The 27,603-nt window shown below is 37.6% G+C and overlaps 1 protein-coding gene across 3 annotated transcripts in view; it reads left to right on the top strand.

Moving 5' to 3' along the window:
* Window positions 1-27,603, top strand: part of LOC139954494 (putative FERM domain-containing protein FRMD8P1) — a 41,772-nt gene that overhangs the window by 10,129 nt on the left and 4,040 nt on the right. For 2 of the 3 annotated variants that reach the window (XM_071954313.1, XM_071954321.1), the window contains exons 3-15: window positions 4,642-4,809; window positions 11,312-11,413; window positions 11,825-11,883; window positions 12,710-12,876; window positions 13,580-13,648; window positions 14,620-14,687; window positions 17,157-17,277; window positions 19,623-19,749; window positions 20,194-20,349; window positions 21,211-21,314; window positions 22,013-22,072; window positions 26,111-26,136; window positions 27,197-27,283. In XM_071954313.1, the coding sequence (XP_071810414.1) occupies window positions 4,642-4,809; window positions 11,312-11,413; window positions 11,825-11,883; window positions 12,710-12,876; window positions 13,580-13,648; window positions 14,620-14,687; window positions 17,157-17,277; window positions 19,623-19,749; window positions 20,194-20,349; window positions 21,211-21,314; window positions 22,013-22,072; window positions 26,111-26,136; window positions 27,197-27,283 (1,314 nt within the window). The remainder of the gene's footprint in view (window positions 1-4,641; window positions 4,810-11,311; window positions 11,414-11,824; window positions 11,884-12,709; window positions 12,877-13,579; window positions 13,649-14,619; window positions 14,688-17,156; window positions 17,278-19,622; window positions 19,750-20,193; window positions 20,350-21,210; window positions 21,315-22,012; window positions 22,073-26,110; window positions 26,137-27,196; window positions 27,284-27,603) is intronic. The other variant, XM_071954330.1, reaches the window with a different exon arrangement.

The raw sequence follows: 27,603 nt of genomic DNA, 5'->3' as shown, positions 1-27,603 counted from the left end.
GCCTTGGACAATACTGTTTACCGAAAGTGTCCAATGGCTTTAAACCAGCATACCACTTAATGGTAACGAAAATAATCCCTTGTAGACTAACTAATCATATCTTCATAATTATAACTTTCCAGTGCTTTATGCTCCTTGTCGCAAAAGCAAAAGGAAATGTATGATACTGCTGTGTACATACACATTATGATTATTTTAAGACATATGAATTTCAACTTTAGCTGTTATTCATCACTTTATGGACTAAGTATTATAATAAAAGTCACTTGTGGAAATTTCAATAGACTTGTCTATTTTCTGACAAAACGGCAAAAAACCTGTCACGGTTTTGACATTTTCACAACTTGAGCATCAAATCCACGATCCATGTTTAGCGAGGTGACGCAGTACCAACCAAATCTGGCCGCATTGCATTCGCAAACAGAAACCGACCCTCATAAAGTCTGAGAAACGCTTCATAAAACGATTCATGCATAAAGCGTTTCTCAGATTCAAATGAGTTTATGGTTATTAGAAAAAAATGTTAGGGTCATTAAGTTTTGGAGTGTTTTCCTTTATGTTAATCCTTGTAGTGTACTCAATAAGTATGTTATGTTGTCTGTTTCGTTTAAAGGGTTAATTTTGATGCCCGATTGAAGTAATTTTCTAGAGAATTGGTTGTGCATTATACATTGTATGAACCTAATGAAGCTTTGATCAATCATTCAATTCAATTCAAAATTTATAGAGCACAGAGCACAGTCAAACTGCCATTGCTTATATACGCCGTACAAATTGAAGGTGACACATTTTTTTTTTATAACAATTATTATCTGTACTTTGTCTTCTAATTGTGCACATCCCAAAAGGGAATTTCCAAATATAATCCAAAATAGAATTTCATATAGTGTACCATACTGAAACGAAAGCGATGGAACTATTGGTATTCAAATGCACCAGAAATTAACTGACAATTCTCACATGTTTACTCAACACACTGTATGTAACACAGCTTTGACATTTTAACAATAGGTCGGGGAACCAATGGGGGAGAAAAAAACTGAAATTGTTTGTCCTTTCACTTTGCTCAATTTCTTGTTGATCCCTTGTAGCGTGTTCTATTGTCACATTCTATCAATGGGCTCCGGGTTAGGGGGAATCCGATTTGTAACAGGATTTGGCCTCATAAAGGGTTGAACCTTGAAGGTAGAACTGACAGAATTGAAGCCTTCGAATTGACGTTCATTTCATGACACCATGATCAATGAAGGGTGTTTTCTACAAGATTGTTTACATATGCAAGCAAATTATTTGTGTTTTTATGCTGACATCATATTCCCTATTTTAACACTGTGCCCACTTCACACCCAAAAGTATTATTTTACCATTACTGGATGGTCATTTGTTGTGGCTCAAACACAATTTGTTTTACCTTCACTATTTAGTAATTTTTTTAGTTTTAGTGTTTTGCTTGTGTATTTTGACCATTTCAATGTTTTTATATTATTGTAACATTCTAGCAATTTTGCCAGTACCAAAGAATATATTGTAGAACAGTTTTTGTTTGTTTGCAAAAAAAAAAATCCTTTTCGGTCACTTTTAGTATTTTGTTATTTTGAAGTTACAGCATTGCTTCAAATGAGAGAAAGTCAAGATGCTTATTGACAACCCATGATTTTGTTTTCTATTACCATGATTACATTTTGTTTATCAAAAGACTTAGTGGAGTGACTACAGGCCTAACTGTTTTAACATTAAACATGTGTAACACTGCTTTTGTTTCACTAAACAATGTCAACAAAAACAAGCTTTGTTTTTTAAAATTCCTCATTCTGATTCTAATTTTTTCAATTTGTTTTCCTCTTTTTTTCATAACTGCCTCTTTGAAAATAAGATAAAGTTATAGAGTACAGTCGCTTTGTACGTGTGCTTACATCATGGAGCAATAAACAATTTACATGTAGTAGGTGCAATGTTCTACCATACTGGTTTTCAATGAATTGAAATGATTAAAGGGACGCGTTGCCTTGGATCAACGATTTGGTCTATAAAAAGTGTTTGTAACCGTTTGTTATAAAATGCAAGGTTTGAAAGATGTTTTTAAAGTAGAATATAATGATCCACAAAATTTGCCCCAAAGTTTTGTGGTTTTCCTTCTTTTCGAACCAACACGGTCGGCCATTTATGGGAGTACAAAAATTGACTACCATAAACGGCCGACCGTGTTAGTCGTCGAGGTAGAGGAAAACAGTGCAATTTCGAGGCGTGTTCGTGTGGATCATTGTATTCTACTTTAAAAACATCTTCTTACCATTATGCATTTTATAACAAACGGTTACAAATGCTTTTCAAAGATCAACTCGACCGATCCAAGGCAACCTGTTCCTTTAAGCTGTAAAGCATTCAGACAGAACTTATTGCCTGACTTGCTTCCCAAGTGACGCAAGTGACCCATAAAGAGTTCTGAATAAATATCCATAATATGGAAGTTTCATTTTCTATACAGTACGCAAAAATGTCCACAGGGGGTTTTTCCCATGGTGGTTTCATTTGCAAAATCTTTCTGGAAAGATCAACTAGAAACTATTATTTTATTTGTCTAGATATTATATTTGTATTTTCTCTTTCAAGTATGAAAGTTTTTTAAATTCAAGGCATGTGCCATTCGCTTTATTGTCCTTGTTGTATTGGTGTGTTTAATGCTGTTTTTTTTTTATTCTGTTTGTATGCTGAATACAAATAATCATAATAATGATTAAATGTTAAATGCTACATTTACAAGTGTTTAAAGGTACGGTCACAGATTTTTTTGTTAGTGTGATTCATAGGCAAAATTATAAAGAAAGATACAATAAAAGACATGTGAAAGTTTCAGCTGTTTTAGTGTCAACATCTTGCTGGAGAAAACAATAAAGAATTCCTTTGCAGTATTTTCACAAGAGCATTAAAATTCATCCCGTTCTGCAGTGTGACATAATGATAGGGACATTCATGAACAGACACCAAGCCCCCAGAAATCTTTAAAGGGAATCTTTTTTCATGATAGTGTTTACTATCAACAAGTTTTGTTATAGTCATTAATATTTTGAATGTTTACCAATCGATGACATTACCTTTAACACAAAAGGCCAATGATGCAGGTGCAAAGGCCAATTATTATCTCCTTATTTTTTGGCTTCACATGTTTGTCACTCTTTTCGATTGCTTGATATCAGACACACACGAATGAAAGGATATCCGAGTGTCCATTTTGCCATCCAAAAGACCCTTTGAGAGAATATATCATAGAGTTATATATAAGAACTAGAGGGCGCACTGGCCTATATACGCGCCCCGTATGCGCGCAGGCTGCCATTTTCTAAGTTGAACAAACAAGCATTGATCAGCGTGTGTTTTTGCGGCCATTTTGTAAGTTGACAAAACAGCATCGTGTCACCGTTCAATAAACACAAACTCCAACGTATTCTTCATATTCAACGCGCGTGCAGAATGGCACGCGTGTCTCCTTGTGGTCTTGTCGCGTTTGTGCAAGAAGCATCACCAGTGCGCCCTCTATTTCTTATATATAACTCTATGGAATATATACATGTATGCAGATACTAAGATACAAACTCAACCAAGTTTAAAGGGAAGGTACATGTATATGTTTGGTAATCAATCTTAAATATTAATGGTTACAAAAAACTATTGGTGAGAAGCCTACTTTAGCTTTTGCTTTAATGTAGTATGAATACATTTTGAACGAAAATTCAAGGGTACTGTGCAGTGGGCTGGTCAAATTGCTTAAGTCAGAAAGCATACCCTCACAGGCTAGTCAGAGTTATGCTATCACTACCTGTCATGTCTTTAGGGAACTGTTCATTGTATTTTACATGAAACGTTGCACAAATTCTCTTGTCTAATAGTACATTTTATGTGAGCAAATGACAAATTTAAATTTAGAGCTGACTAACCCTGATGGCTAGTCTGGGCAAATATAGTGCAAGGCCAGGATGGTTAAACATGGCTTATATATAATTTTGAGTCACAAGTACGTGTAGGTCAATAACATTGTCAAAAAGTCAACGTTGGGGCTTCAAGATTAAATTTAGTTTTGTGATGCCCTCAATTTAAAATAAACTATTTATAGAAGTGGGGGGGGGGAATAAAGATTCAAAGTCTATCACCCTTACGTTAAAATGGTATAATGCTGTTAAAATAATATAATGTGCTACTCTTACAGGGCGAAATTTGAAACTTTACGTGATTGGCCAGCAAACAAAAATGGGTCTGGACACTTACATGTAAAAGTGGAAGTTTTCCACCAATCAAAAGTCAAATTCAATGGTGTCGAAATGAATATCATCAAAATTCAGGAATTGCAAAAAATTCTCAGTTATGTACAGACCCTACAATGTGTATATCTTTGAAATGTGATGCAATCGAATGTCTTTGGATTTTGAAAAAAAAATGCACTTGAGTTGTAGTAGGGTATCAGATAGCATTTTTCACTGTTTTAACCTGAGTTTAGATACTTGAACTTGGTTCCCCCCTTTAACAATGACTATATCATTGGAAAATCAGTTGTGAGTCTGTGACTATTGGGAGCCCCTCTTTATGATTGATTTGATTGCATAGAAGTTACATTCACTCATCCTTCTGTACTTTCTTTTCTAATTTCAGCCATTGATGTTTGTGTGTTTGTCAAAAATGGCACTGGCCACGAATTCTATCTTGAAAATGCTCTTGTTGAGACAGCGGAGGATCTCACCAATCGGATGCTGGAGTATCTCAGATTACCAGAAATGGCCAAGGATATCTTCTTTGTATGGATCATGTCTCCTCTCCTTCGTAAGTTCTCAGAATTACCTTAAGGCATTCATAAGGCATTCATAAGGCATAAAATACTGCTTTTTTAAGCAAAAAAATCTAGTCAGGCATCACCCACAACAATACAAACAATGTTATTTTGGCTCGTAGCCTATTCGTGTTTTAACAATACTTTTATGTGCTAAAGAGTTTTTGTGCTTACACGCTTTATGAAATTTAGCCATGGTCTGGTGCAGTCGCACTCCAAGCTATATACAAGAGAATGAGTTTATGGACACTAGAGAATAGACTTGGCCAATCACCACATATCCTTAGTTGTCATGTTCGTAAATGTGACATAATTCCACTGTAAGTCCCTCCTACTTCACACAAACTGGCTCCACTTATTACCAGGGCAAAATTTCATGGCTCTGCTTGCCCCTAAAGGCAGTGGACACTATTGGTAATTACTCAATATAATTATTAGCATAAAACCTTACTTGGTAGTGAGTAATGAGGAGCTTTTGATGGTAAAAAGCATTGTAAGAAACGACTCCCTCTGAAGTAACTTAGTTTTTGAGAATTAAAGAAGTTTTTGTTGAAGCTCGTGTGTCTCTTGCATACCTAAAGACAAGTATTTGCTGATTTTGTTTTACAAATTTTATTAAGAGTCATCATTCTTTGATCAAGAGATGAATTTATAATTTCTTGGGCAAAGTCAAGCCTTTATTTATCAAGAGTAGACAAGAGCATTTGAACAAATATTAACTTATTACTTTGTAGTGGGTCTTTCAACTTGCGGTTTATAAGCAAATATGAGACCAACAACACCAGACACGCCCTGGCGGCATTCTTTTGCTTCTACATTGTATTTAAAACTAGGATTTAATAAAAAGGTATTTTTATAATCGTTTTTAGTTTATCTCAAGCACTTTTGGTGCCTCAGAAGAAGTTTCATGGTATTAAAGGGCCAGTCACACTGCAGCGATAATGAAAAAACCCGATAACGATCACTTTAACAAGGCACGCCCTTGATTGGTTGTATAAGCGTGCACGTATTATGTACGGAGTAATTCAACCAATAGAATGCATTCTCTTTGCATCATGATCTATATTGTTTTCGTTATCGCAGTGTGACTGGCCCTTTATGCTTCAAAACTGAGCTAAAAAATTACCATCTTTGATTTTTGTGATCTACATGTACATCTGAGTACAGTGAACAAAAATCAAAGTTATTTTTAAGATTCAGACTAGCAATATTTTTGTGCATGAATGCCTATTAAGTTATCCGATGGATTTTGACAAACCCATGTTGGTCTACCTTGAACATCGTTGAATAAGGAATGAGCTTCATACAACGTGCATATTGAATCATCTTCACAGCTTGACATTGTTAGAGGCAGTTAACGATCAGTTTAAGGTCGTATTACTGGCCCTTAAAGGTCTGCTTGTAGCCCCCTTGGTCATTGCTAACGCGACTTTATTGTCTTGGCGCCAGTTGTGAAAGTTGTGTCTTGCGGTCTAAATCAAATCAATTATTTTAAAGATGCGTGCTTTGTATTGTGCTCCTTGCGGGCTTATATGATGAACTCTGTGTTAGGTCATGGGTAAGGTGTAGTCATCATAATGGAGACTCTTTAAAGACTTATGGTGTTCTTTCCTCCAGTGCCTTCCTGCTTTGTGGTTTCATTCTAATATGCCAACACAGTCTCCTGACGATGACTACATCTACATTAGCTAGACGAAACGTTGAGACCAATTAAGAACTCACTCCACAGTAGTGAAGTTAATAACGTGAGGTCACCTTGATCCACTAAAGCGAAAGTAGTTGCTTCCTAAATGTACCTTCCGCTCAGGTAGTAGTTAAAAGCAGGTCAGTTCTTTTCAGAACTGAAGTCAACTTAATTCCCAAGTAGATTATAAAGCAAGACAAGTTCTCAAAAAAACATAATCTACCCGTAGAGTAGAGATAAACACATGGTCGTGTGATACTGCAAACCTATTTATTGATACCTTATCATGCAATGCCTCAAATCCCATATATAACTTGACTCCCAAACATACTGTATGAGTATCATCATCTTTTGAACTCTCTGCCTGGTGAGGTTTTAATTTGGGATTTTGGGTAGAATTCTCCAAGACACAGAGCTTGTAGCAAAACAATTTTACTGTACCCTAACTCATTTTAGAAGACCTGAATCTATTATGAGAAATAACTTTCTACAAAGTTTAACATATAAACTGTTTTTCACTATATTAATCTAATTTGTCTGATGCTCCAACAGAATTGAAAGACATTTATTAGACTCAAAGACAACCTTTGAACATTAATTTTTATTTATGAAGGATATTATTCAATGAGGTATTATTCAAATGTAAAGACTGCCCGACTTCCTCGCCTGCCGTCCAGTATAAAATTTGAGCTCTGTCAATTCAGAAGTTTTTTGTTCATCTTCTATTTTATTCTTTGTAGCCCTAGTCCTGTGTGGTGCGAACTCGCATTTGTACAATAAGACAATATCTATTCGTCTCTCCTAACATGTAGTTCTTTCCAAAAATAAATCTGCTTGGAGCACAAAACTTATCTTTAATACTGGATTGAAAAAGTAGATTCCAAAGTAGACCCAGTCAGGGTTTTTTTCAAGACTGTGGTTTCACTCCCAGTTGAATTCATATTAATGCCTATGACTCACTAGGTTATTATTCCTTGTCGGAATCTTGCGAGGATAAAAATATCTTTTCACTGCCCCCCCCCTCCCCCCCACGGATAACGGCTGATTCCTCTGTGTGTAATAAGACTGATATTAGACTAGGTGCAATACTGTCGGGAACTATTTCAGACCGCACTGTTTGATCCAGAGCTATGTATTGAGAGAGAGTTGCGCAACTGTCAATAGAAGCAATTTTCAGTCCAAAAAATTGCACGTGCACACACAGGGTGTCTGAGACCAGTTGTGCTACCAAAGGAAACTGGTTTCACCAGATCTATTTCGCAACTCTTCTTATTGCTCTGATTGTAAAGTACAGTCTTTTCATTCTTGAGCGAATTGAGCGTGTCAAGTTCAACTTTGTTTTGGCATCATTTGGAGAAATTTGCACTTTTCTTGATTGAGACACTGCTGTGCTGTGCCCTTTTTTGTATACTTGCAGCAAATATGGCAAAGTAATTCGTTTTGTCAGTCTGTAAGTTTTTGTTTTTGAAAACAGCCACTAGACAGTCCCACACAAGTGTTCAAAGATACCTAGACACAAATGTTCCCCAGACCTGGTCAAATCAAGGACTTCTGGCTATTTTTAAGTGATTTTTAAAGCTTGTCTCCATTGGTTTGCTGGATAAAATGGAGCAAGGACATCTTCAGTCTGTGAAAACACCAGATCTTTAATAGATAATATCCTCTGTACCAAGGGTAGACAGGCTCACCCCTGTGACTTAAACCATTACTCCACATGCATAAATTTGTAGTTAGCTCTGTATATTATAACTGATCACCAGTGTTGTAGACATCGTGGGCGGTGCTGGGCAGGCCTGCCCAAGACTCACAGTTTTGCCCTACACTCTGAGCAAAAATACATTGTGTCGACCAGCACAGTTTCTTCTATAATAAGTCAAAATACTGTCCACTTTGCATTACTCTGAGACACAGCTAATGATAAGGAGTATCAGATGTTCTGGAGAAAAAGAACACAAAAAGGCTATTCAACTTATTTCATGGCCCCATAATACAAACAGTTTGGAAACCTGGCACCGTGCCTGAAGCTTGCACTTCAGCAATAATGGTTCCATATAATTAAACATGAATATTTCTGTTGATCTGCTCGCCCTTGGTGGATTTCAAAAAAAAAAAATTGATTTATTGCCCACCACTAAAATTGGTCTAGCTGCAACCCAGCCAATACCAACACACATTCTCACTCTCCATGCCTGTGTAATATTGTACAAGTGGATAACTCCAACAATATCCGAACACAGCCTTGGAAACGCCATGGTATACATACTGGTAATACCAGGCAGCTGTCAAAGCAAATTCACATCTTGCATCCTACTGGATGTGCATTGACCTCATCTCCACAAGGATTTCCTTTCTACTTCTGTTACCGCATGACGGAAGTCTGACTGCTGGGTGCCCTGTTTTTAGACCTTAATCCCTTCCATCTTTAGCAGTTTTCCTATATAACCATAGAATACGATCTTACCAAGGAATGGCAACCGGACTCAGTTGCCTTCAAACCTTGGTTACATGTAGTTGAAAAGAAGAATTTCAGTGCAAGAGCAATATTCCATGGTGTGTTGTGACCGAACATGTTGAGTGCAATGGACTCAAGTTATTTTGGCTCAACTATAGTCATCAGGGTGTGGGTTCGAATCCTGGTTATGACACTTGTGTACTTCAGCAAGAGATTGAACAATAGTTGCTTCACTTCACCTAGGAGTAAAATGGTACCAGTGAGGGCAGAGATGATTCTTGTGATTGGTTTAGATTAAGTTTGTGCTTTACTTTGGCAGCAGAGGATGTACACTCCCAAGGGAGCTGAGATGGTATAAGGAATAAAATAAAATGGCCCAGTGACCAGGGGTAATGGTGTTGGAGACCCATCAGTGTCACTGAGTGATGGATTCGAGAGCTATATAAGCCACTATTTTATAAATTATTGAGTGTGTGCCATGTCTGCAAGGAGTCCATAAAAACTACACAATGCTACATGTAAATGACAGTAACAAATGAACCTGTGCTTTGAATTCTAAATGCCCCAAATTGCATGGCAAAAAAAACACCATAGTTTAGTTCAAAGTTTTATATCCTCCCCAAAATTTCCATCAAAACATAACTTAAGATAAGAACATTTCAAAGAAATACGAGAAGGACCAAAGATTGGAGAGGTTCGGCATAGTGCATCCCAGCAATTATCTCAAGCCCCCTGGTTTGCGTATAATACGCTGAAACATTGTGTGTGTGGGCGTTTGTACTTCACACCTTACCCACAAGCAAGATGCATCAACTGCATGTAAATTAGTATCCATGTCCATCCGCATCAGTGACAATAACATGTACACAATGTAGTTAATATCTGTCATTAAATATTCCCAAGCCATGCTTATGTCATCATTTATTCATAAGCTTTGGTCAATATTTGATTCGTTCTTGGAGAAAATTCTCAGAACCCTGTCATAAGTCTACATTGTAATGATTGAATTTTAATTAGAAATTTTAATTAATGCTCAACTTGTACGCAACACTGCACACAGCAGCCTGCACATTCTGTGCACACAATGCAGTAAGATCTTATAATTAAAAAAATAGATTATGCTGTTTTTACCATGGGTATTTTGTATAATCAAACTAATAATTTTAATGGCATGTTACAAAATTCAAACTGAACCATAGCAATTTTAGATAGTTAATCAGTTGGCACATAATGTATTGTGATGTTGTTCACAGTTTTGTCTCTCAATCGCAACCTGTGTTTTTCAATGAAACAAAATCAATGACAGAGACTATGGGACTTATTGTATACCTTTTATCTTGTCCGTATGTACAATGTGTTTAACATCACTTAAAATCTATTTTTGTGTACTGTCAGACATGTATGTGCATCAGTCATCAATTTTTTATCTCGGCTTAGTCATCATTTATTTTTGGTGAAGTTTAGTTTGCCCTTTGCTAATACTAAAATGAATGTTTAAAGCCATTATACACTTTCGGTAAACAGTATTGTCCAAGTCCCACACTTTGTGTATCACAACTTATATATATAAAATAACAATCCTGTGGAAATTTAGGCTCAATCGGACATCGGAGTCGGGAGAAAATAACGGGAAAACCCACTCCTGTTTTCGCGCGTTTCACCGTGTCATGACATGTGTTTATAACAAATCCGTAATTCTCGTTAACGAGAATTTATATTGTTTTACCGTTTTCTCAAAAAGTAAAGCATTTCATAGACTAATATTTCAAGAGAAGTCTTTCACCATTACCTTCTGTAAACCTTGTAAATTATTTGTAAATCTGTGTACTTTTTTTTTTTTCTGTACCAAAAGGGTCCAATGGCTTTAAGCAGAATATGCTCAGGGGCCAATTTCATGGAGCTGCTTAAGCAGAAAATGTTTTGTTCTGCTCAACAGAAATGACCAGGATACCAGTCCCAAATGATACATGTGACATACATGTTGTATTTTGGCTGGTAACCATATTAATAACCATATTCTAGTAAGCATACTTTTGTTGTGCTTTAGTTACCTGTTGTGCTTAAAACAGATCTATGAAATTAAGCCCTGCAGCCGATTTCACGAAACGCTAGGATTAATCCTATCTCGAGTTAGGATGTGTAACTCATCCTAACATAGGATTAATCTTAAGGTCTGCATGCTACAGTGCAGGGTTGGGACTCTTCCTAAGTCCTAAGATTGATCTTAAGTTAGGAAGAGTTTTGTGAAATCGACGGCAGGTATCCTAGGTGTACCAAGGTGTGATTCTAACCCACGACCAAAATTGGAAAAAAAATTTTAAAAAATTATAACTTTAATTTTGTTTTGATATTCCAACAGAGTTACAGCTCAAGAGCCATCATATTCCGTTCAAATTATGCAGAAAATGGCACGACTTGGTGGACAAGTTTACAACAGCTACAGAAGAACAAAAAGCAAATGGTAAAAAGTCTTAATCTTCCTGAAGACATTGAAGGAGTTTAACAATGGATTATTATCTTTGCGCCAGCCTTTTAACAGAAATCAAAATATTCAGTGTGGTATAGCAACTCATCACCCAAAACTGTTGCACTCTGATTATGGTGGTATGCGTGATCCCATGTAAAGCATAATCAGTTTATTTGTGTAGTCCTCAATCTTACAGAATCTTGGTAGGTTTAGAGAACATACATATAGAAGTCTCCCGAACCTCCGATTATCTACTCCGCGCCAGTAGAATAAAGCAAGACAGTTCTCTAAGAACAACTCTACCTGGCAAGTAGATACACACATGGTGTTACCGCAAACCAAATATACATACATATAGTTGTTGAATAACAGTCGTTCTGATTTTCATTTGACATTGATTTACAGATGAACCAATGCTGTGCTTCCAGAGAAATGCATTTTTCCCCAAATGCAAAGAAAGTCAGGTAAGCGCAACTACGCGTCGTTGAACTGAACCCATACCTGATTATCTCTCTTTGTGTAGACCTATTGGTTGCAGTGCTAACCACTTTTGAGAGTTCTTGGAGACGTGACCAGAAAGGTATAATAATAAAAAGAACATCAGACTATACCTGCGCCCGAAGCTGCATCTAAAAACAGAGTTGGTTTGCAATTTCAAGAGCGCCATTGGGGGGAAAAATATCAAATTGAGGCCTAAGTACACATGGCAGGTTTCAAATGTCTTTTAAAGAAAACTTTCCCAGGGGGCAAGTAAACTTTCACCACAAATGTTCAGTTTCCCACAGGTCGTGTACCCAGACGTTTCACTGTACCTCAGATATGTCAATATAGACCAGTAGCCAGTATTTGTTTTCTTCAAAGAAAGTTGTGTATAGTGTGTCCAACATGATTAAGTCGAAACAAGTTTGTAAACATTTGTTTTTCTTTTGAATGGGAAAACATCTTAATTCTAAGAATATCTAACACTTGATGCAAAATCACACTAAACTGCTGGCAACATACATTTAAGGCTAGATACATGTAGCTCAGTTGATAGAGCGCTGGCACGTTAATCCAGAGGTCATTGGTTCAAATCACGCTCTAGTAAATTTTACTTTGTTAAACCCAAAATCATTTACAATTTATCCAGTCATTTTCCCTTGTGCTTTGTGATTTGATAGCTTAAAAAAGTCTCAAAGTACAAGAATTTTATATGCTAAACTTTGACTCGGTAAGTATCAGAACCACCATTCATAGTGGTCATAAATCCAACGTCTTATTCCCAAGTAATTTATTCCTTTTCCTCCCTAGATAACCGATCCTAAGATCCTACGTCTTCTATTCGACGAGGCCAAGACTAACATCCTTGAGGGACACTACCCATGTGAGGCCGACGACTTTGAGTATCTCGCTGGAATCTTGGCGTTTCTGGAGCACGGAAAATACAATCCAGAGGACCATCCCAATGGACTCATGAAGTGAGTGAAAATAAATCTCGTAGCCAAACTTGTGTTCGAAGTACAGGATTGCTGATTTTCAACAACCAAACATGCATTAGTTTGAAAATCTGAATAGGGTCTAAAAGGTCACTTATAATAAAGTTCATAACACTACCCAAACCTCTATAGAAATTTGTCTGTGTCAAATACTGTCAAAGTCAACCAATAAGCATTTGACGACACCCCACTCCTTCCCCTAAAAAAAATTAAATTCAAAAAAATTAAAAACCAAAACACTGTACAACGTTTACAAAGTGTTGTTGGCTATAGTTCCTCTTGTTCACACTTACAAAGTTGCTCCTCCAAATGAACCTATAAAATAGATGAGAAACTAAGTCAAAGAATGGTCTACATTTTATACTTGGTTTTGTGTGAGTAAGTTTACCAGGTAACTACTGTACAAAAAATCAGGTTTAAACTGCCTCTAGCTACAGGGTTAGCTCGGTGGTCTACGTGGTTAGACATCTGCTCCTGAATGGCAAAGGTCGTCCTACTCAAGTTATTTTGCCTGTGGATTTTTTGGGGCGGGGGGGGGGGGGGGGAGTTCTGAGTATGCAGTGCTTGACACACATTGGTAAATGGGTAAAGCACAAAATAATGTTATTTATCCCAAAGTGAATTTAACATCTATTAAAAAGGTATGATTTGTATTTATTCATGTGGATAATCTGTTTTCTTCTAGAAATACCAAACCATCACCAGATAATGCCTCTACAAGCTCACAGAACAACTCTAACCAAATGTTAAATAAGTAAGTATTATTTTCATCTTGATCTGGGGCCAATTTTATACATGTAGCTATGCTCAACGGTAAAAGAAAATGTTTGTGCTAACTATAGCAACTATAGCAGACAAATTTGCTTAAGTGTAAACTGTGTCATAGTTTAGCAAGAAGATTAGGTAGCCTGCTTGCCGTTCACCATGGATTTAAGTTGTTATCTATTTGTCATACAGTACGTATAAGCACTGAGAGGAATAGCATGCCTTTTTATATGCTTACGGTTAGCAGCTCTTTGAAATCGAATCTTGCGCAGTGAGCGCAAAATCTGTTGTAAAGTAGCTCTATGCAAATAGGCCCTTAGAGCTGCTTAAAGACATTTAGCTTAACAACTTTTCTGCTAAGCAAAAAGGGCCAGGATATTATCATAAATTGTACATGTGACATGATATTTTGGCTGTTAACCTTACTCTGTTAAGCACAGTTCTTTTGTGATAACTACTTTTTGTGCTTTAGCAGCTTCGTGAAGTTGGGCCCTGGTCAATTCAAACCATAGTTAATAACAGCAGTAGTTAAAGCATTGTAAAGGTCCAACTACAGTCAGCTGAGACTTGTTCTTTAAATAGGCTTCAGGTAAACATGTTTCCCAAGGCAGCTTGCATCATCATTCAAGTGCTTCAAGTGTCTAGCTCCTGGCATCGAAATACAAACAAACAGCCCTGTTATTGGCTTTGAGAGGCTCTGTTATTTTGCACTATGTAACTTCTAATGACAACCTTCTAACAACATTAATCAAAAGTGTCTGTATTTGATATAATGTCATAGTTGAAATCATATTGTTGTAACGGGGTCTTGGCAATAGTGTGTGGGGTCAAATGCTGGCCACATCACATTAGAGAAGTAAAACAACAAAATATGGCGTAAAAACCAAAACAATATTCTTATCGTGTTGTTATTACATCCATACTCAATAAAACTTATATTTTTTCTTTCCTCTGTTTTAGAGATCCTTTGCAAAGATACATTCCAGCGTGTATGTGTAAGGGAGGCTCCAGGTGGATCAAAAACAAAGGTACGTCTAAGGTTTCTTGGAATCCTTAGCTTCAAACCCAGAATAAATAAACAAATAAATTAACTACGATTTATAAATAAAAGAATTGATCTCATACATTGGCTGAAGTGGCTGAAAATTAGCATAATGGTGTTTCATGGCCAAGCAGATAAGGAAACCAGAATACTCAAGCTTTGGTGTTTCTGATCAGCAGAGTTTGGATTCAAGTCCCAGTCATGACAATTGTGTCCTTGAGCAAGACACTTCTAAAAATCATTATTGTTGCGTCCTGTGGCATTGGGACGTTAAGCCGTTGATCCTGTGTGTTTGGTAATACTTGTAAAAGAACTCAGGGTTCCACCCGGTGTTCCTGGTTTGATTGGCTGTATATTGCGCTACAGCACTTTGTAAACCATTACATATATGTAAAAGGAGCAGGTTCAAGCTCCTCAACAATGCCTGAATGTTGAAGCACCTTGAGTGTCACTGAGTGATGGATATGGGAACCATATAAGAAGCCGCGACTATTTTTATTCTGTCGAGCAATCAGGTCAAGCCCAGGATACCCATTAGGAAATCGTTTTTATTCTGTATTATACATTTATTCACAGATCATGTAAACAACTTTTAAGTGTTCCGGTTACTTCCTTTTTGTTCACTTAGTTTTTCTTTAATGAATTATTCAAATAGCCCCTCCATGAAGTGAACATTGAATAATCAGATCAATGACGCTGCGGGCCAAAACATTGAAATCATAATGAATATTTTAACTAACTGATCTTGCAAGTTGGTATTGGCCGGACTCTGAGCTACATGTATCCAAGGGGCATGTATGCAATGAATGATTTATGAATGAATGTTGTTCAGATCAATTGTTACTGCAGGTGAAATATTGAAAATCATAATTAATATCAACTCATCTTGCAACTTGGTATTGGCTAGAATCCAAGCTGTCCAAGGGGCATGTATGCAATGAATGATTTATGAATGAATGCATTTTGTGAGGCTCTTGGGGGTTTTCGTGTTATACCTCTTGTCCCTATGAAGCTTTTGAGTTGAAAAGACCTAGCAGGGTGAGTTTCACCCAGGAGCAGATTATTTCAGGCTTGATGTTCTTTCTTTAGGCTCGTTTTTGATTGTTTTGCCCTTTGAAAAAATCTGGAAAATTGTGATTAAAGGAACACAGTGCCTTGGATCGGTCGAGTTGGTCTTTGAAAATGGTTCTGTAACCGTTTGTGGTAAAATGTATATGGTTAGAAAGATATTGCATAAGTAGAATACAATGATCTACACAAAATATGCCTCGAAATTGCGTGGTTTTCTTTTTACCCTGTCGACTAACACGGTCGGCCATTTATGGGGGTCAAAATTTTGACTCCCATAAATGGCCGACCGTGATAGTTCGCGACTTAAAAGGAAAACCGTGCATTTTCGAGTGATACTTGTGTGGATCATTATATTTTACTTTTAAAACATCTTTCTAACCATATGCATTTCATAACAAACGGTTTCAAACGCTTTTAATAGACCAACTCGTCCGATCCAAGGCAACGTGTTCCTTTAAATGGCCTGTTAAAGCCTACACCAAGTGTAAATGTACATTAGGTTAGCCCTTGTAGTACTCAATAAGATAGTTCTACTATTTTACTCGGGACCAAAGGTTGTACGGGTGGCACGGTTGGCTTGTGCGTAAAGCGCTCGCCTCTCACCAAGGTGACCCCGGTTCGATTCCCGGTCGGGGCCATATGTGAGTTGAGTTGTGCGTTGGTTCTCTGCTGTGCCACGAGGGTTTTCCAGACAATCCGGTTTTCCTCCCTCAGGAAAAAATCAAACACTTTCGATCTTGGCTGTGCTCCGTGGTCATAATGGGTTGATGTGGCTGGCAGCTGAATGCGCCCTTGCATGCCTGCTTCTCGAACACGTTGTAGCCGCGTCCTTCGCAATTCAGCTCTTAGCTGCGAGTAAGGACGATTAGCCCCCCAAATTATTATTATATTTATTGTAAGCGTGCTTGATGGTCTTGTAAGAGTTATTTGTTTTGTAGAGGGCTCAAGGTACGCAATAACTTATAATGTTGTGGTTTTGAAAATTTAAAAAATTTGGTGAATCATTGATTATCTCATTGTTTTATCTTATCTTATTTTACTACTACAGTTTTAATGGTGATTATCATGTTCATACTACATTTTAATCTAGACACATGCTGCCTAAATAAATTGCAAAACATATGTTGATAACCTCACATTTCGACCCTAAGTAGAGTCTTTCTCAAAGGTCCTCTCTCAAGCCTTTGAGAAAGACTTGGCTTGTGTCGAAAACGTGAGGCTACCAATTTTTTTTTCATTTGAACCATAGGTCCTTTTGGTGGGTAAGCAGTTTGCTGATTGTATTTGCGTAAATTAAATTAAGAGTGATAAAAAAAAGTGAGAACAAAACTTCTCCCAACAGAGTTAACAATAATTTAGGCAATAAATTCTTGGTAATGTGCAGGATTTGCCACAATGGAACAGAGAATTGTGGGTCATTGGGATCATGTTACGGAGAAGGTGAAGACAAAAGCAGCAGGCTACAAATTATTCCTGGAGTTCTGTTGGAAGCTTCCATTCTATGGGTAAGTGACACCGTTGTCTGGAAAGGTTCTCCCTTAACAGTGTTCCGCTGGCCAAATACTAGTTAACACACTTGAGGACTCGTCAAAATTATCTCAAAAAGACCAGCTGTTGAAAAGCTTCCATATTCAATATGAATTATTGACCAGTGAAACGCTGACAGACCCGTGAAATGATAAGCTAACTGTACTGCTGCCTTGTCACTGAAAATGTTATGCGCAAACCCTTGCTGCACAATTTGAAAATGAGGTTTCTCACCAAATGTGGAAATTCCGAAAGTGACAAAGTAGAAGATGGATCGTTTATTACAGTATAAAACTCAAATTGGCGTTTAGTGGTGGAGCGAACTAACATATCAGACTGTAGCTCTGATGGCCTAGTTATCAGAGTTTGGGTTGAAATCCCGGTCATGACACTTGTGTGTTCCTCTCGAGGTAGATTCCAATAATTAGATGCTGATTTCAATTGGAAGCTGACAACTCTATAGAAACATTTACAGCTGTCATGTTGCGTTGTAGCTTTCTTTGGAGGTTAAAGAACTTGCAAATTTGTCTTGCCCCAAAAAATAATAATAAAAAATGAGCTGTTTTGAAAGAGCAATATGGATCATTGAAAGGTCATCTAAATAAGAATTGATAGACCCCAGTGATCTCTAATCAATCTTAAATGGACCCTTGCTGTCTTAATTTGACATGCTGCTATGAGAAATCAGCAACTGCAAACTGGGCAAACTTAAAATAAAAAAATGTGAATTTATGAACTGGAATGTTTTGTCAGTGTTTTGGGAATTTGCTGGAAGTCGGTGCCTGGAATGAGGGCATTGGGGTGATCATAGGCGTTATTCATCTCTGTTCCAATCGGTCTGTGAACTTTGCATGGTGGAGAGACACTACGAGACGATGAATTTGTGATGGCGCCATAAAATGATTGCTTTATGAGTTGATTAAAAACAAATGATCATTGCACAGTGAATGAAACATTGTGAATTGTTTCACCACTGGCTCTTTTAAGGGCACACAGGCGGCCCATTTCAAAATTTTGAAAAGGCGGTGCTACATGTAGTTGTCACCTAGTGGGTGTATTTGATAAGAAATGTCTTTCGCACGGCATCTCTCCTCAATAAGAATTTATGGTTCTTACAAAGAGTCTTTTCACTCAACGAAATAGTCCAGGGAGATAGTCGTTTTGATATTATTATTAATCAAAATTAATGTACACATGTGGACATTAAAATAAAATAAATTTAGAAAGAACCCCCACCCCTTCTGGTTTAGCACTCATAGGTACTTTTTAAGGAAGGGCCTCATTTCAATGTTTGAAAACCAGGAGCCTCAAACTGGCTGGCATAAAACCCAGGATTTATCTGCACATCAAGAAGCACCCCTGTTTGATTGCCCCAGATAATGCAAAACATGACAAAATAGATATGTTTAGGATATTAAAGCCTTGAACTGGGCCACACTGCACCGGGATTATTGCACTAGCATTCTTTGCTAGAGGCAGCTGTCATGTGCTGTGTCTGGGGTTGTCTTACTAACTGGTCTTGTGACAAATCAGTCATGATGGTGGTTGTAAATAACCTAACATGAGTAAGCGATGATTGCATTAGAGATAGCTATGCTGTGTCTGTAACGGCTAACTGAGGATTTTGTAAATGTGTATATGAATAGATGGGTAGATTAATGGCTTATTATGGAATATGTCAACAGACATTACAGCAATCAGTGGTAATCTGCAATGATTGTAGCTTAGGATAACCTCCTGATTATTAAGCAATGAGTGCATTGATCAAGGTAGCTGCATTGATTGTCAGTGTTCAATTTGTCATACAAGGACATAGTTGACCAGGGACAAATTTTATGGCTCTGCTTACTGCCAAATTCTGCGCTTTAGATCGCCAATCTCCGCTTACTGTACAAGCGATGATTCTGCGTTAGCTGTTTAAGCAAAGAATGCCTACATGTACCAACGCGGAATACACTTTCACACAAGCAAATGTGCCATATTAACCCATGAAATACACTTGAAGTAAGTGCAGAATTCCCTGCTTTTGTAAGTGCTGATTCTTTTTTTATGTAAGCAGGAGCCATCAAATTGGAACCAAGAAGCAACCAACTTTACTGTTTGCAGAAGGAACACTATTTGTTGCAAAGACAAATTTTGTTCTTATGATTTCTTGCTATCCCCAAGAAAGTAGTATGAAAATTGAAAGTGTTTATGTTTTCTCTTGTTTGGACTGGTTGTAACTATTGCCTGTAACTTTATTTTGTTGACTGTGTTATAGAGGGTGTGTGACTTAAATTTATTTTCTATATCCTTCCTCGTACTCTTTTCGGGTCACTTTTAGGTGTGTGTTTTTCAGTGGCCAAATAGAGAGACAATCCTCGACAGTCAGCCTCAGAGACACCAAAGATAGACCTGTTCACATTGGTATTAACAGAGAAGCAGTGTTTGTAATCGACCTCGCAAAACAGGTAAATATAGAAAAGGTATAGACTCATGGTCTCCTGTCGTTATTCACAAGGTTAAAGAGAGGTATTGGTTTTACAAAACCAGTGATTTCATTTGATACAATAATTTTATTGGATAAATGGGCCAGTATTGTAAGCTATACAGATGTTCAGGCTAGAAAAACTATTGCTGTTTGATAACAAAGAGGGCACTATACTGTTAAGTTGTTTAACGGTTTTTACTAATATGTAGTACTGGCAAGATCAACTTGAATAGATGTGTAACGTGATCGTTGCGGCGCATTTTTATTGCCTGTCATTGGAGGGGGGCTGGGGAGTTTGTAATAATATTGAGTATTAGGTTTTCTCATTGTGGGATTCATGCCAGTGTTCAATGTTAGCAAGATGGAAGGTATTTAGGGTTATAATTAACTTGTAATAAATTCTTACCAATGTTCTCGTTCACAGGAATTAATATTAGGGCTGACGTTTGATGAGTTATCGTGGGAGTATACGGAGCCCACGGAAGATCGACCAGACTGTTTGCCGTGTCTTTGGCTTGAGTTTGACTCTCATGAAAGCGGGAAAAAATGCAGCAAGGTTCTTCAGATTTTTTCAAAACAGGTTAGGAAGTGTAGTTGTATCCTCAGAAATGCAGAGAAACTTGTTAAACTTTCGTATGATTTTCAATTTTGTTTTTGATTTGATTGACAGACCATCGTTCATAAATTTATTCAAATTATAACTTTATTGTTTTGATGTAAAATTGGGGAGGTAGTGCTTTCGGCTCTACCAGCCAGGCTTCTCATGTATGATACCCCAAGCCTACATCCATTGGACTGTAAAGGGGGTAACCCTGTTTCAGCCAAGGAGTAGGTGGCAACGGCCCCTCAAAGAAAAAAAAATTAAGCCCACACCTTGAATTGGCCGCTAAGCCTTTTGTGTCTGGCGACTTGAATAAAAAAATATATATAAACAAATTCATGGTGGTACATGTTTTGGGGAAATAATGGAAATACAGCCCTTTCATAAGTAGAGTTAGCACTTAACCGTGATGAACCAAGAGTTTTTTTAAAGCCATTGGACCCTTTCGGTACAGAAAAAAAAAAAAAAGTTCACAGATTTACAAATAATTTACAGGGTTTACAGAAGGTAATGGTGAAAGACTTCTCTTGAAATATTAGTCCATGAAATGCTTTACTTTTTGAGAAAACGGTAAAACAATATAAATTCTCGTTAACGAGAATTACGGATTTGTTATAAACACATGTCATGACACGGCAAAATGGGCAAAAACAGGAGTGGGTTTTCCTGTTATTTTCTCCCGACTCCGATGTCCGATTGAGCCTAAATTTCCACAGGATTGTTATTTTATATATAAGTTGTGATACACGAAGTGTGGGACTTGGACAATACTGTTTACCGAAAGTGTATAATGGCTTTAAATAATGATAATTTTTTTTTATTGTTGTTGTTGATGTACAGGCCGTTATGATGAATGCTATGATTGAAGCAAGCGTAGATGAACTCAACAAGCAAGACATTGAAGGGAAACATAGAAAGAAGACAGTCATGGATGGCTTACTAAGGTAACCACGTCAACAGTGTTTGTTTACACATTTCATATCGGCCATCTTGGATTTCTAATACTGCAAGAAGTCAATTAATGCTTACAATGAGGGAGCTACTTGTTTACAGCTAACATTTTCAGTATGTGCTCATCACATCGGAGGAAAACAGGTTGCCCTAAGGTTGCCTATAATGAAAACAAGATCAAAGTATTGTTCAAGGGATGAGTTTGCAATTTCCCCTGCAAATTTGTAATTTCTATAGTAAATTGAACGAGCTTCTTCTAAAAAGCACTGAGAAAATCGCCACACTCGACTTGATTAGCTTGATGAGTGTGTATATAAAGGTGTTTTGTGGTACAGAAATAGTTTATAACTTCAATTTCAAGAGTGTGGATTCATTTTACACTGTAGAAAGTGTCCGTATAAACATTAAGTATACTCCATTTTAGGAATGAATGAAAGCATTTTGTTCAAACAAAATATCAAATTTAGTATCAAGGCTAATTAACAACTTCAAGAATGTTCCCGTCTGCAACTTGTTTCAATTTGAATTTACTTTGTCTGTAACCCATGCATCAGAGGAGAAAGAAAAAAAAATGGCATTTGAAAAAAATGTAAAAATCTTTCTAACATACTGTGCTAGCTTGATAACCCTGCTCTAAACTGCAATCTTCTCTATCACCCTCCTGGGCTTGGCTCTTATATCCTATCCTTAGCGAATCCAACGATCAGGAAAATGGAATGGACTCGGTTGATGGTCATATTTCCCTCACGAGGTATATGTGGTTTGCTTTCTGTTGTTGTGATCTGATGTTTGTTTGCGTGTGTTTTGCACTCCCATGGTTTTCTGCTTGCACTGTTAACCACTTAATGCATGCTTTACACTTGGACTCTTGCTTGTTGTCCTTGCAACTTTTCATTTTTTCCACCAGTTTGAAAATCATTATCAATTAAAAATTGTCATACACCGAGTAATAAACTCCAAGGGAAACCGACTGGAACTGAACAAAGATATTGATACCAGTCAGTTTCCCTTGTGGTTTATTAAGTGATGTTTGAAATAAAAAGTCACATCCCCTTAAGTTGATCCCTCTGCTGATACTTCCAGGTTGTATTTGTAAACTTATAGATTACAGATCGAAATGGCTTCTGACTGGCACCCCGAATAAAATAGGGAGACTGCCAACATTTGGAACAGCAACATGTACCTCATTTGGTTCAGTTGGTAGAGCACCAGCACATTAAACCCAACGACCACAGGTCCAACAGATAGAATGTGGGGGAAAATTGAAAGTCTCAACCTCGCACCACAATGGTGCACACAGTGACATTTTATGTGAAAATCTTTCACAGGGAAATTTCAAACATGACATCATTTTACATCAAAAACAAATCAGTGTATACATTCCAAAGAGGAGATTTTTGTGCCAGAAAGGATCAAATTCAATCATGTCTTGATTGAGTTATCAAAATTCAGGGATGGACTCCCTAAATTCTCTGTACAAAATGTTCAGACCATTTTATTTGAAATGTAACGACATCAAACGTTTTAGTTTTTAACAAAAATTGCATTTGAATGATATGCATTTTACATGGTTTTTAAGACATGTAATGTTGTTTTTACCTCATTTGGACTTCAAAATTGCATTATTTACAAAGATTATCATTAGCTCTATGGCATTTTGTCAGCCTTCGTTTACATGCATTATGTATGTCTTCAAACCACATTAGTACGTTCTGATACATTATGAAGCATCTTGTTAAATAAATGTATGCACACTTGCCTGGGCTCAATTTCATGGCCCTGCTTAACACAAAAGTCTCAGTTTACGACACAGATCGTTGTGGTAAGCACAGATTGTTGCGGTAAGCATCGCCATAAAAGTAGGCTTTGGTGACAATGCCCGAGTGTAATGTCGTTGTTGCATGGTCTATCTCTTGTTTCTTTTTGCATAATCCTGTGTGCAAACAATTGTGTAAACGGCACTGGATATTTTGCTGGCACTGACTTTTTAAAAGTAAATGTTATAAGGCAGGAACTACACTAAGGGTATGTTCAGACAGCGTACTAACTTAGACCCGAACCGGTCTAACTTTTACGAGCAGCGGGGGGTGGTCGTAAAAATAAAAACCCATTGCGTTCAGACAGCACAGAGTTAAACCCGATCCGGTTTATCTTCGGTTTTAAGAGGTCAAAGTAGACGCGACCCCGTTGCTCTACATCCGGTTTTATTCATCAGATCACGCACCGAGTATGCCGAGATACTGAGTGCCCCATGCCCTGGATGATCAGACAGGGCATAATTATTGGATACAAATGGCTCACTCGAACGCGGTAACAGTTTTACCGTTGGGAGGATATGGGCACTTAAAACAAACATGAACACGACTCGAAATTATTTTTTTAAACAAGCAAAATATTGATACAAACCGCCGAGAAAACTCACCAAAATATTGTCCATATTCCATGAAACAGAACACGTTTCATTTTTGTGTTGTCTACCACTGTTTCCGATTTATAAATACTTGTATTTTGTACTTCAATCTATTGGAAGTTGCGGTCTCTCAAAAGCTGGTGCCGCGATTTTTATTCCGATTCGTTCATAAACACAACTACACACGTGCAAGTTACGTAAATACATGTACTTTGCAGTATTTTCCCAACTTCCCAACAACGTGGTGATATTGCTGGCGTAGGGAATTTCCCCTACACACAGCCTCGCGCCCACTGCAGTTCATTCTCCTAGATTGAAAGTACAGCACGCTAGTAACGGTGACGGCAATAGAAAGGCACATCCACGGGATCGGTGATGGATAACTATGGGATATCAGAGATTGATCACTATGGGATGGCAGCGCTGTACACATATGAGAAGCATTACAAAATATGCTTCTTCGCTGCGCTCGTAGTATGCGCATGAAAAACAGTTTCAATTTATTGTAGGACACTCAACAAAAAAAGCTTGGAAAATATAATTTTGTTTCAGAATTTAATGCATCATGGGCGTGGGCCTGTGTTAAACTGCATACACCGATCGAGAGGGTTTCGCCAATTCGGTAAGCGGCAAGAAATTAATATAAATACTCGGTGCTTTTCAGCATCAGAGGCAACAGAAACCGTATACAAGCACTCCGGGTCCCGGGCGTGTGCATTGAACTACACAATGGGTCGTCCGTTGTGAGTTAAAACCGGATGTCATTCTGTCCACACGCAGTGTTAAAAGATAAACCCGAACCGGTTTAGACTTAGACCGCCTCGCTGGACGGTTTAAGTTTTGGGGTTTAAACCCGATCCGGTCTAACTTTATTTGCGTTCACACGCACAAAAGTTGAACCCGAACCGGTCTAAGTGGACTTAGACCAACTTTAGCACGGCGTGTGAACGACCTCTAAGCTGCCTTTAGGGAAATCAGACATGTTTAGTCTGGTTCTGTGCCATCATTGCCATTGTGACTTTGTGATCATGAGATTGGAAGCAGATATGAGTATCAGACTTAATTTCCCGTTAAAAAGAAAGGAGCCACAAATCAGAAAAAGAAAATGGTTGGAATTACCTTACACTGATAAAAGACTAATATCCTTGGGAGTTTTCTAGATGAAGAAATTTAATTTCCTAGTGTTTACTAAAAGTTAGCCAGTGCTGGCAAGATATCTACTAACTTGAATATAAGTTTGATGTGAGCTGTACAGGGCATTCTTGTTCCCTGTCATTTGTGGTGTGTTTGTAATTAAGATTGAGCAGCACACAGGTGGCAATCTTGCCATTTGGTAATCTACATATAATCCCAAAATATATTTTCTAAAAATTAAACCTCTTGCACACCTGGGCCCAATTTCATGGCGCTACAAAATATATATGTTCTTACGGTGCCCTGTGAAGCATGTACCTCTGTGGGCTGTGGCAGGGCATTCACACATAAATCCACATTAAGCACCACCATGAAATTGGGCCCCATGTTCTCAAATAAACACTTTTGGGTTATCAGACACAAACTTCTTTGGTTAAGCCCTCTCATTGGTAGATAAACTGCACTTGTTGATGTTCATTGATGTACTTTAAATACATGTATGCAGCCTATAATGAATGTATAATGCTGCCACCATATTCAACCCGGTTCATTACTTCCTGCGAATGCGATTCAAATTTTGACGTCACAGGGCTGTTTTTCGCAGCGAATGCTTCGCAGGAGTTCAGCACAAGTCAACTGAGGCCAATTTGTGTTGCATTCGCATTTGCAGGAAGTATGGACAAGGGCTTTGGTCATGTTCTTTGGCTACACAATCTATTACAAACATTGACTTTTATTGTATCCAAACAAAAGGGTGTAGGCTATATTTTTGCAAGGGAAGAGACTTTTCGCACCAGTGTGTTGCCTGTCTCAGTAGTAAAAACTTCATGAATGACTATACGATAAGCACTCAGTGCTGTCCTGACTGGCTGTCCAGACTTGCTTGTTGATCTAGTGGTTGATGCAACGGGTCGTGGGTTCGAATCCCACCTGAGTAGCCTGATTTTTTTGTCCACAGGGCTCAGAGATTACTGAGATTACACACCTTGGTGTCAGAGTTATGAAAATCTTATTGTTGTCATCACTCGTCAGTAAATAACTGTTTTGTTTGTCGTCATGTAAGGGGTGGAGGCTGGATTGATGTGCAATTTTGAAATAATTTGTTTTCCAATCTTATCTTCAATAAAGCTAACACACTAATGGTTGTCCAACAAATGGAAACAAGTATTGCGTACGCACTTCTTGTCTGTCACATCTGGTTACATCATTTGACTCAATTTAACCTTATTTTGTTGTTTATTTCAGAGTTGCTATGGAGGCATCTGCACCAGGTACGTTGACTTGTTTCAATTTATAGTTGGAGCTAGACTTGTGGACAAGTCGTTAATGGTCCCACGCAGTGAGATAGTGTGGAGTTGTCACTGCTCTCGCGCGAACTGCTGGTGGCCGACTTCTACTCCTTGGAAGTCGGGCAGCGCGCAGTAGTCGCGCAACCAGCAGTTCGCGCGGAGAGCACCGCTGCAACTCGAATATCTCACCGCGTTGTTGTGACCATAAACAACTTGTCTACAAGTCTAAGTTGGAGGTAGTTATTCGTTTGTTTTTCTTCTAGTTGGAGTGTCGAGACCATCTTGGACTGGAATTGTGTTGTGTTTTTTTCATTTTGAATATATGATCCGAACATACAATTCATTGCGTTGTGTTATTTTGTGCTTTAGGATTTGTGGAGGATGCTTATCCGTTATTTCTCATTTGTTGATTGATATTGTGTTCTCATTTCTGTTAAACTTGACGTGCTTATCTATATTGTTAGTGCACTAGGTTCACACCTAACCTAGGGCACAAGGTATTAAAACGAGGGCATTTGCACTTGACAAATTTTGATTTTACTACCGATACATTGACCTGCTTTTACATTTTATGCAAATTAAGTGTCTTCCTCAACGATTTACACAATTTCCCTCGTAAGGCATCATGTATCTTGATATTTATTGTGTACATTGGCAGGTTTTATTCTCTTCTTTCTGTAATTGACTGTGTTTATTATGTTCTTGTTTTGCTTCCCCTTTTCTGTATCTGAACATTTGTATGGGTAATTGTATGCTGCATCTTTATGTTGTTTGGTACTATTTGTGTATGAATTTGTAGGCTTAATTTTTTTAATTTTTTAATTTTTTTTTATTGATGTAAATGTTTTTGTAATTTGTGCCTTTCAACATTGTGGATAGACAGGGTGCTAGAAATGTAATAATAAATTATTATTATGAATATTATTGTTTATATTATTGACTATTCTAATTATTATTATAACTCAAGAAACACTTATCAATATTATATGTAACCTCCCTGGCATTGCAAACTTTCAAGCTTCATTTCTTTTGTTGTTGACAGCTTTTGGAATTCTTCCAGTGAAAGAACCAAAGACAGCAATCTGCAACAAGATGGATAGGTTATGTCTGGCTACATTCTCAGAAAAAGGTAATGGGAAGGATTAAGTTGTGAGAAATAACTTAAAATGGAGTTACACTTGAGTTGAATATGGTTTACTGTCTACCTGTGGTTTAGAAGTAGGTTTTCATAGTTTGTACTATAACCTTTTGACTGGTTTAGACTGTAGACTGCATCATGATATATCCATTTTCACTAGTAAACAGCAAACCTGGCAACCAAGATACTATACCCATTAGCAACCAGTGGGACTATACCCATACCAACAGCAGCTTCTTGGTACTTAGACGCTTAGGCACAAAACTTGTTTGAGCTGTTATAAAAAAAAAAGCTGTTTTTACACTTGTTAT

The sequence above is a fragment of the Asterias amurensis genome, chromosome 1 (assembly GCF_032118995.1).
Source record: "Asterias amurensis chromosome 1, ASM3211899v1".
NCBI classification, from domain to species: Eukaryota; Metazoa; Echinodermata; class Asteroidea; order Forcipulatida; family Asteriidae; genus Asterias; species Asterias amurensis.
The sequence above is the reverse complement of the archived record's forward strand: the minus strand, read 5'-3'. Positions and strand labels throughout refer to the sequence as shown.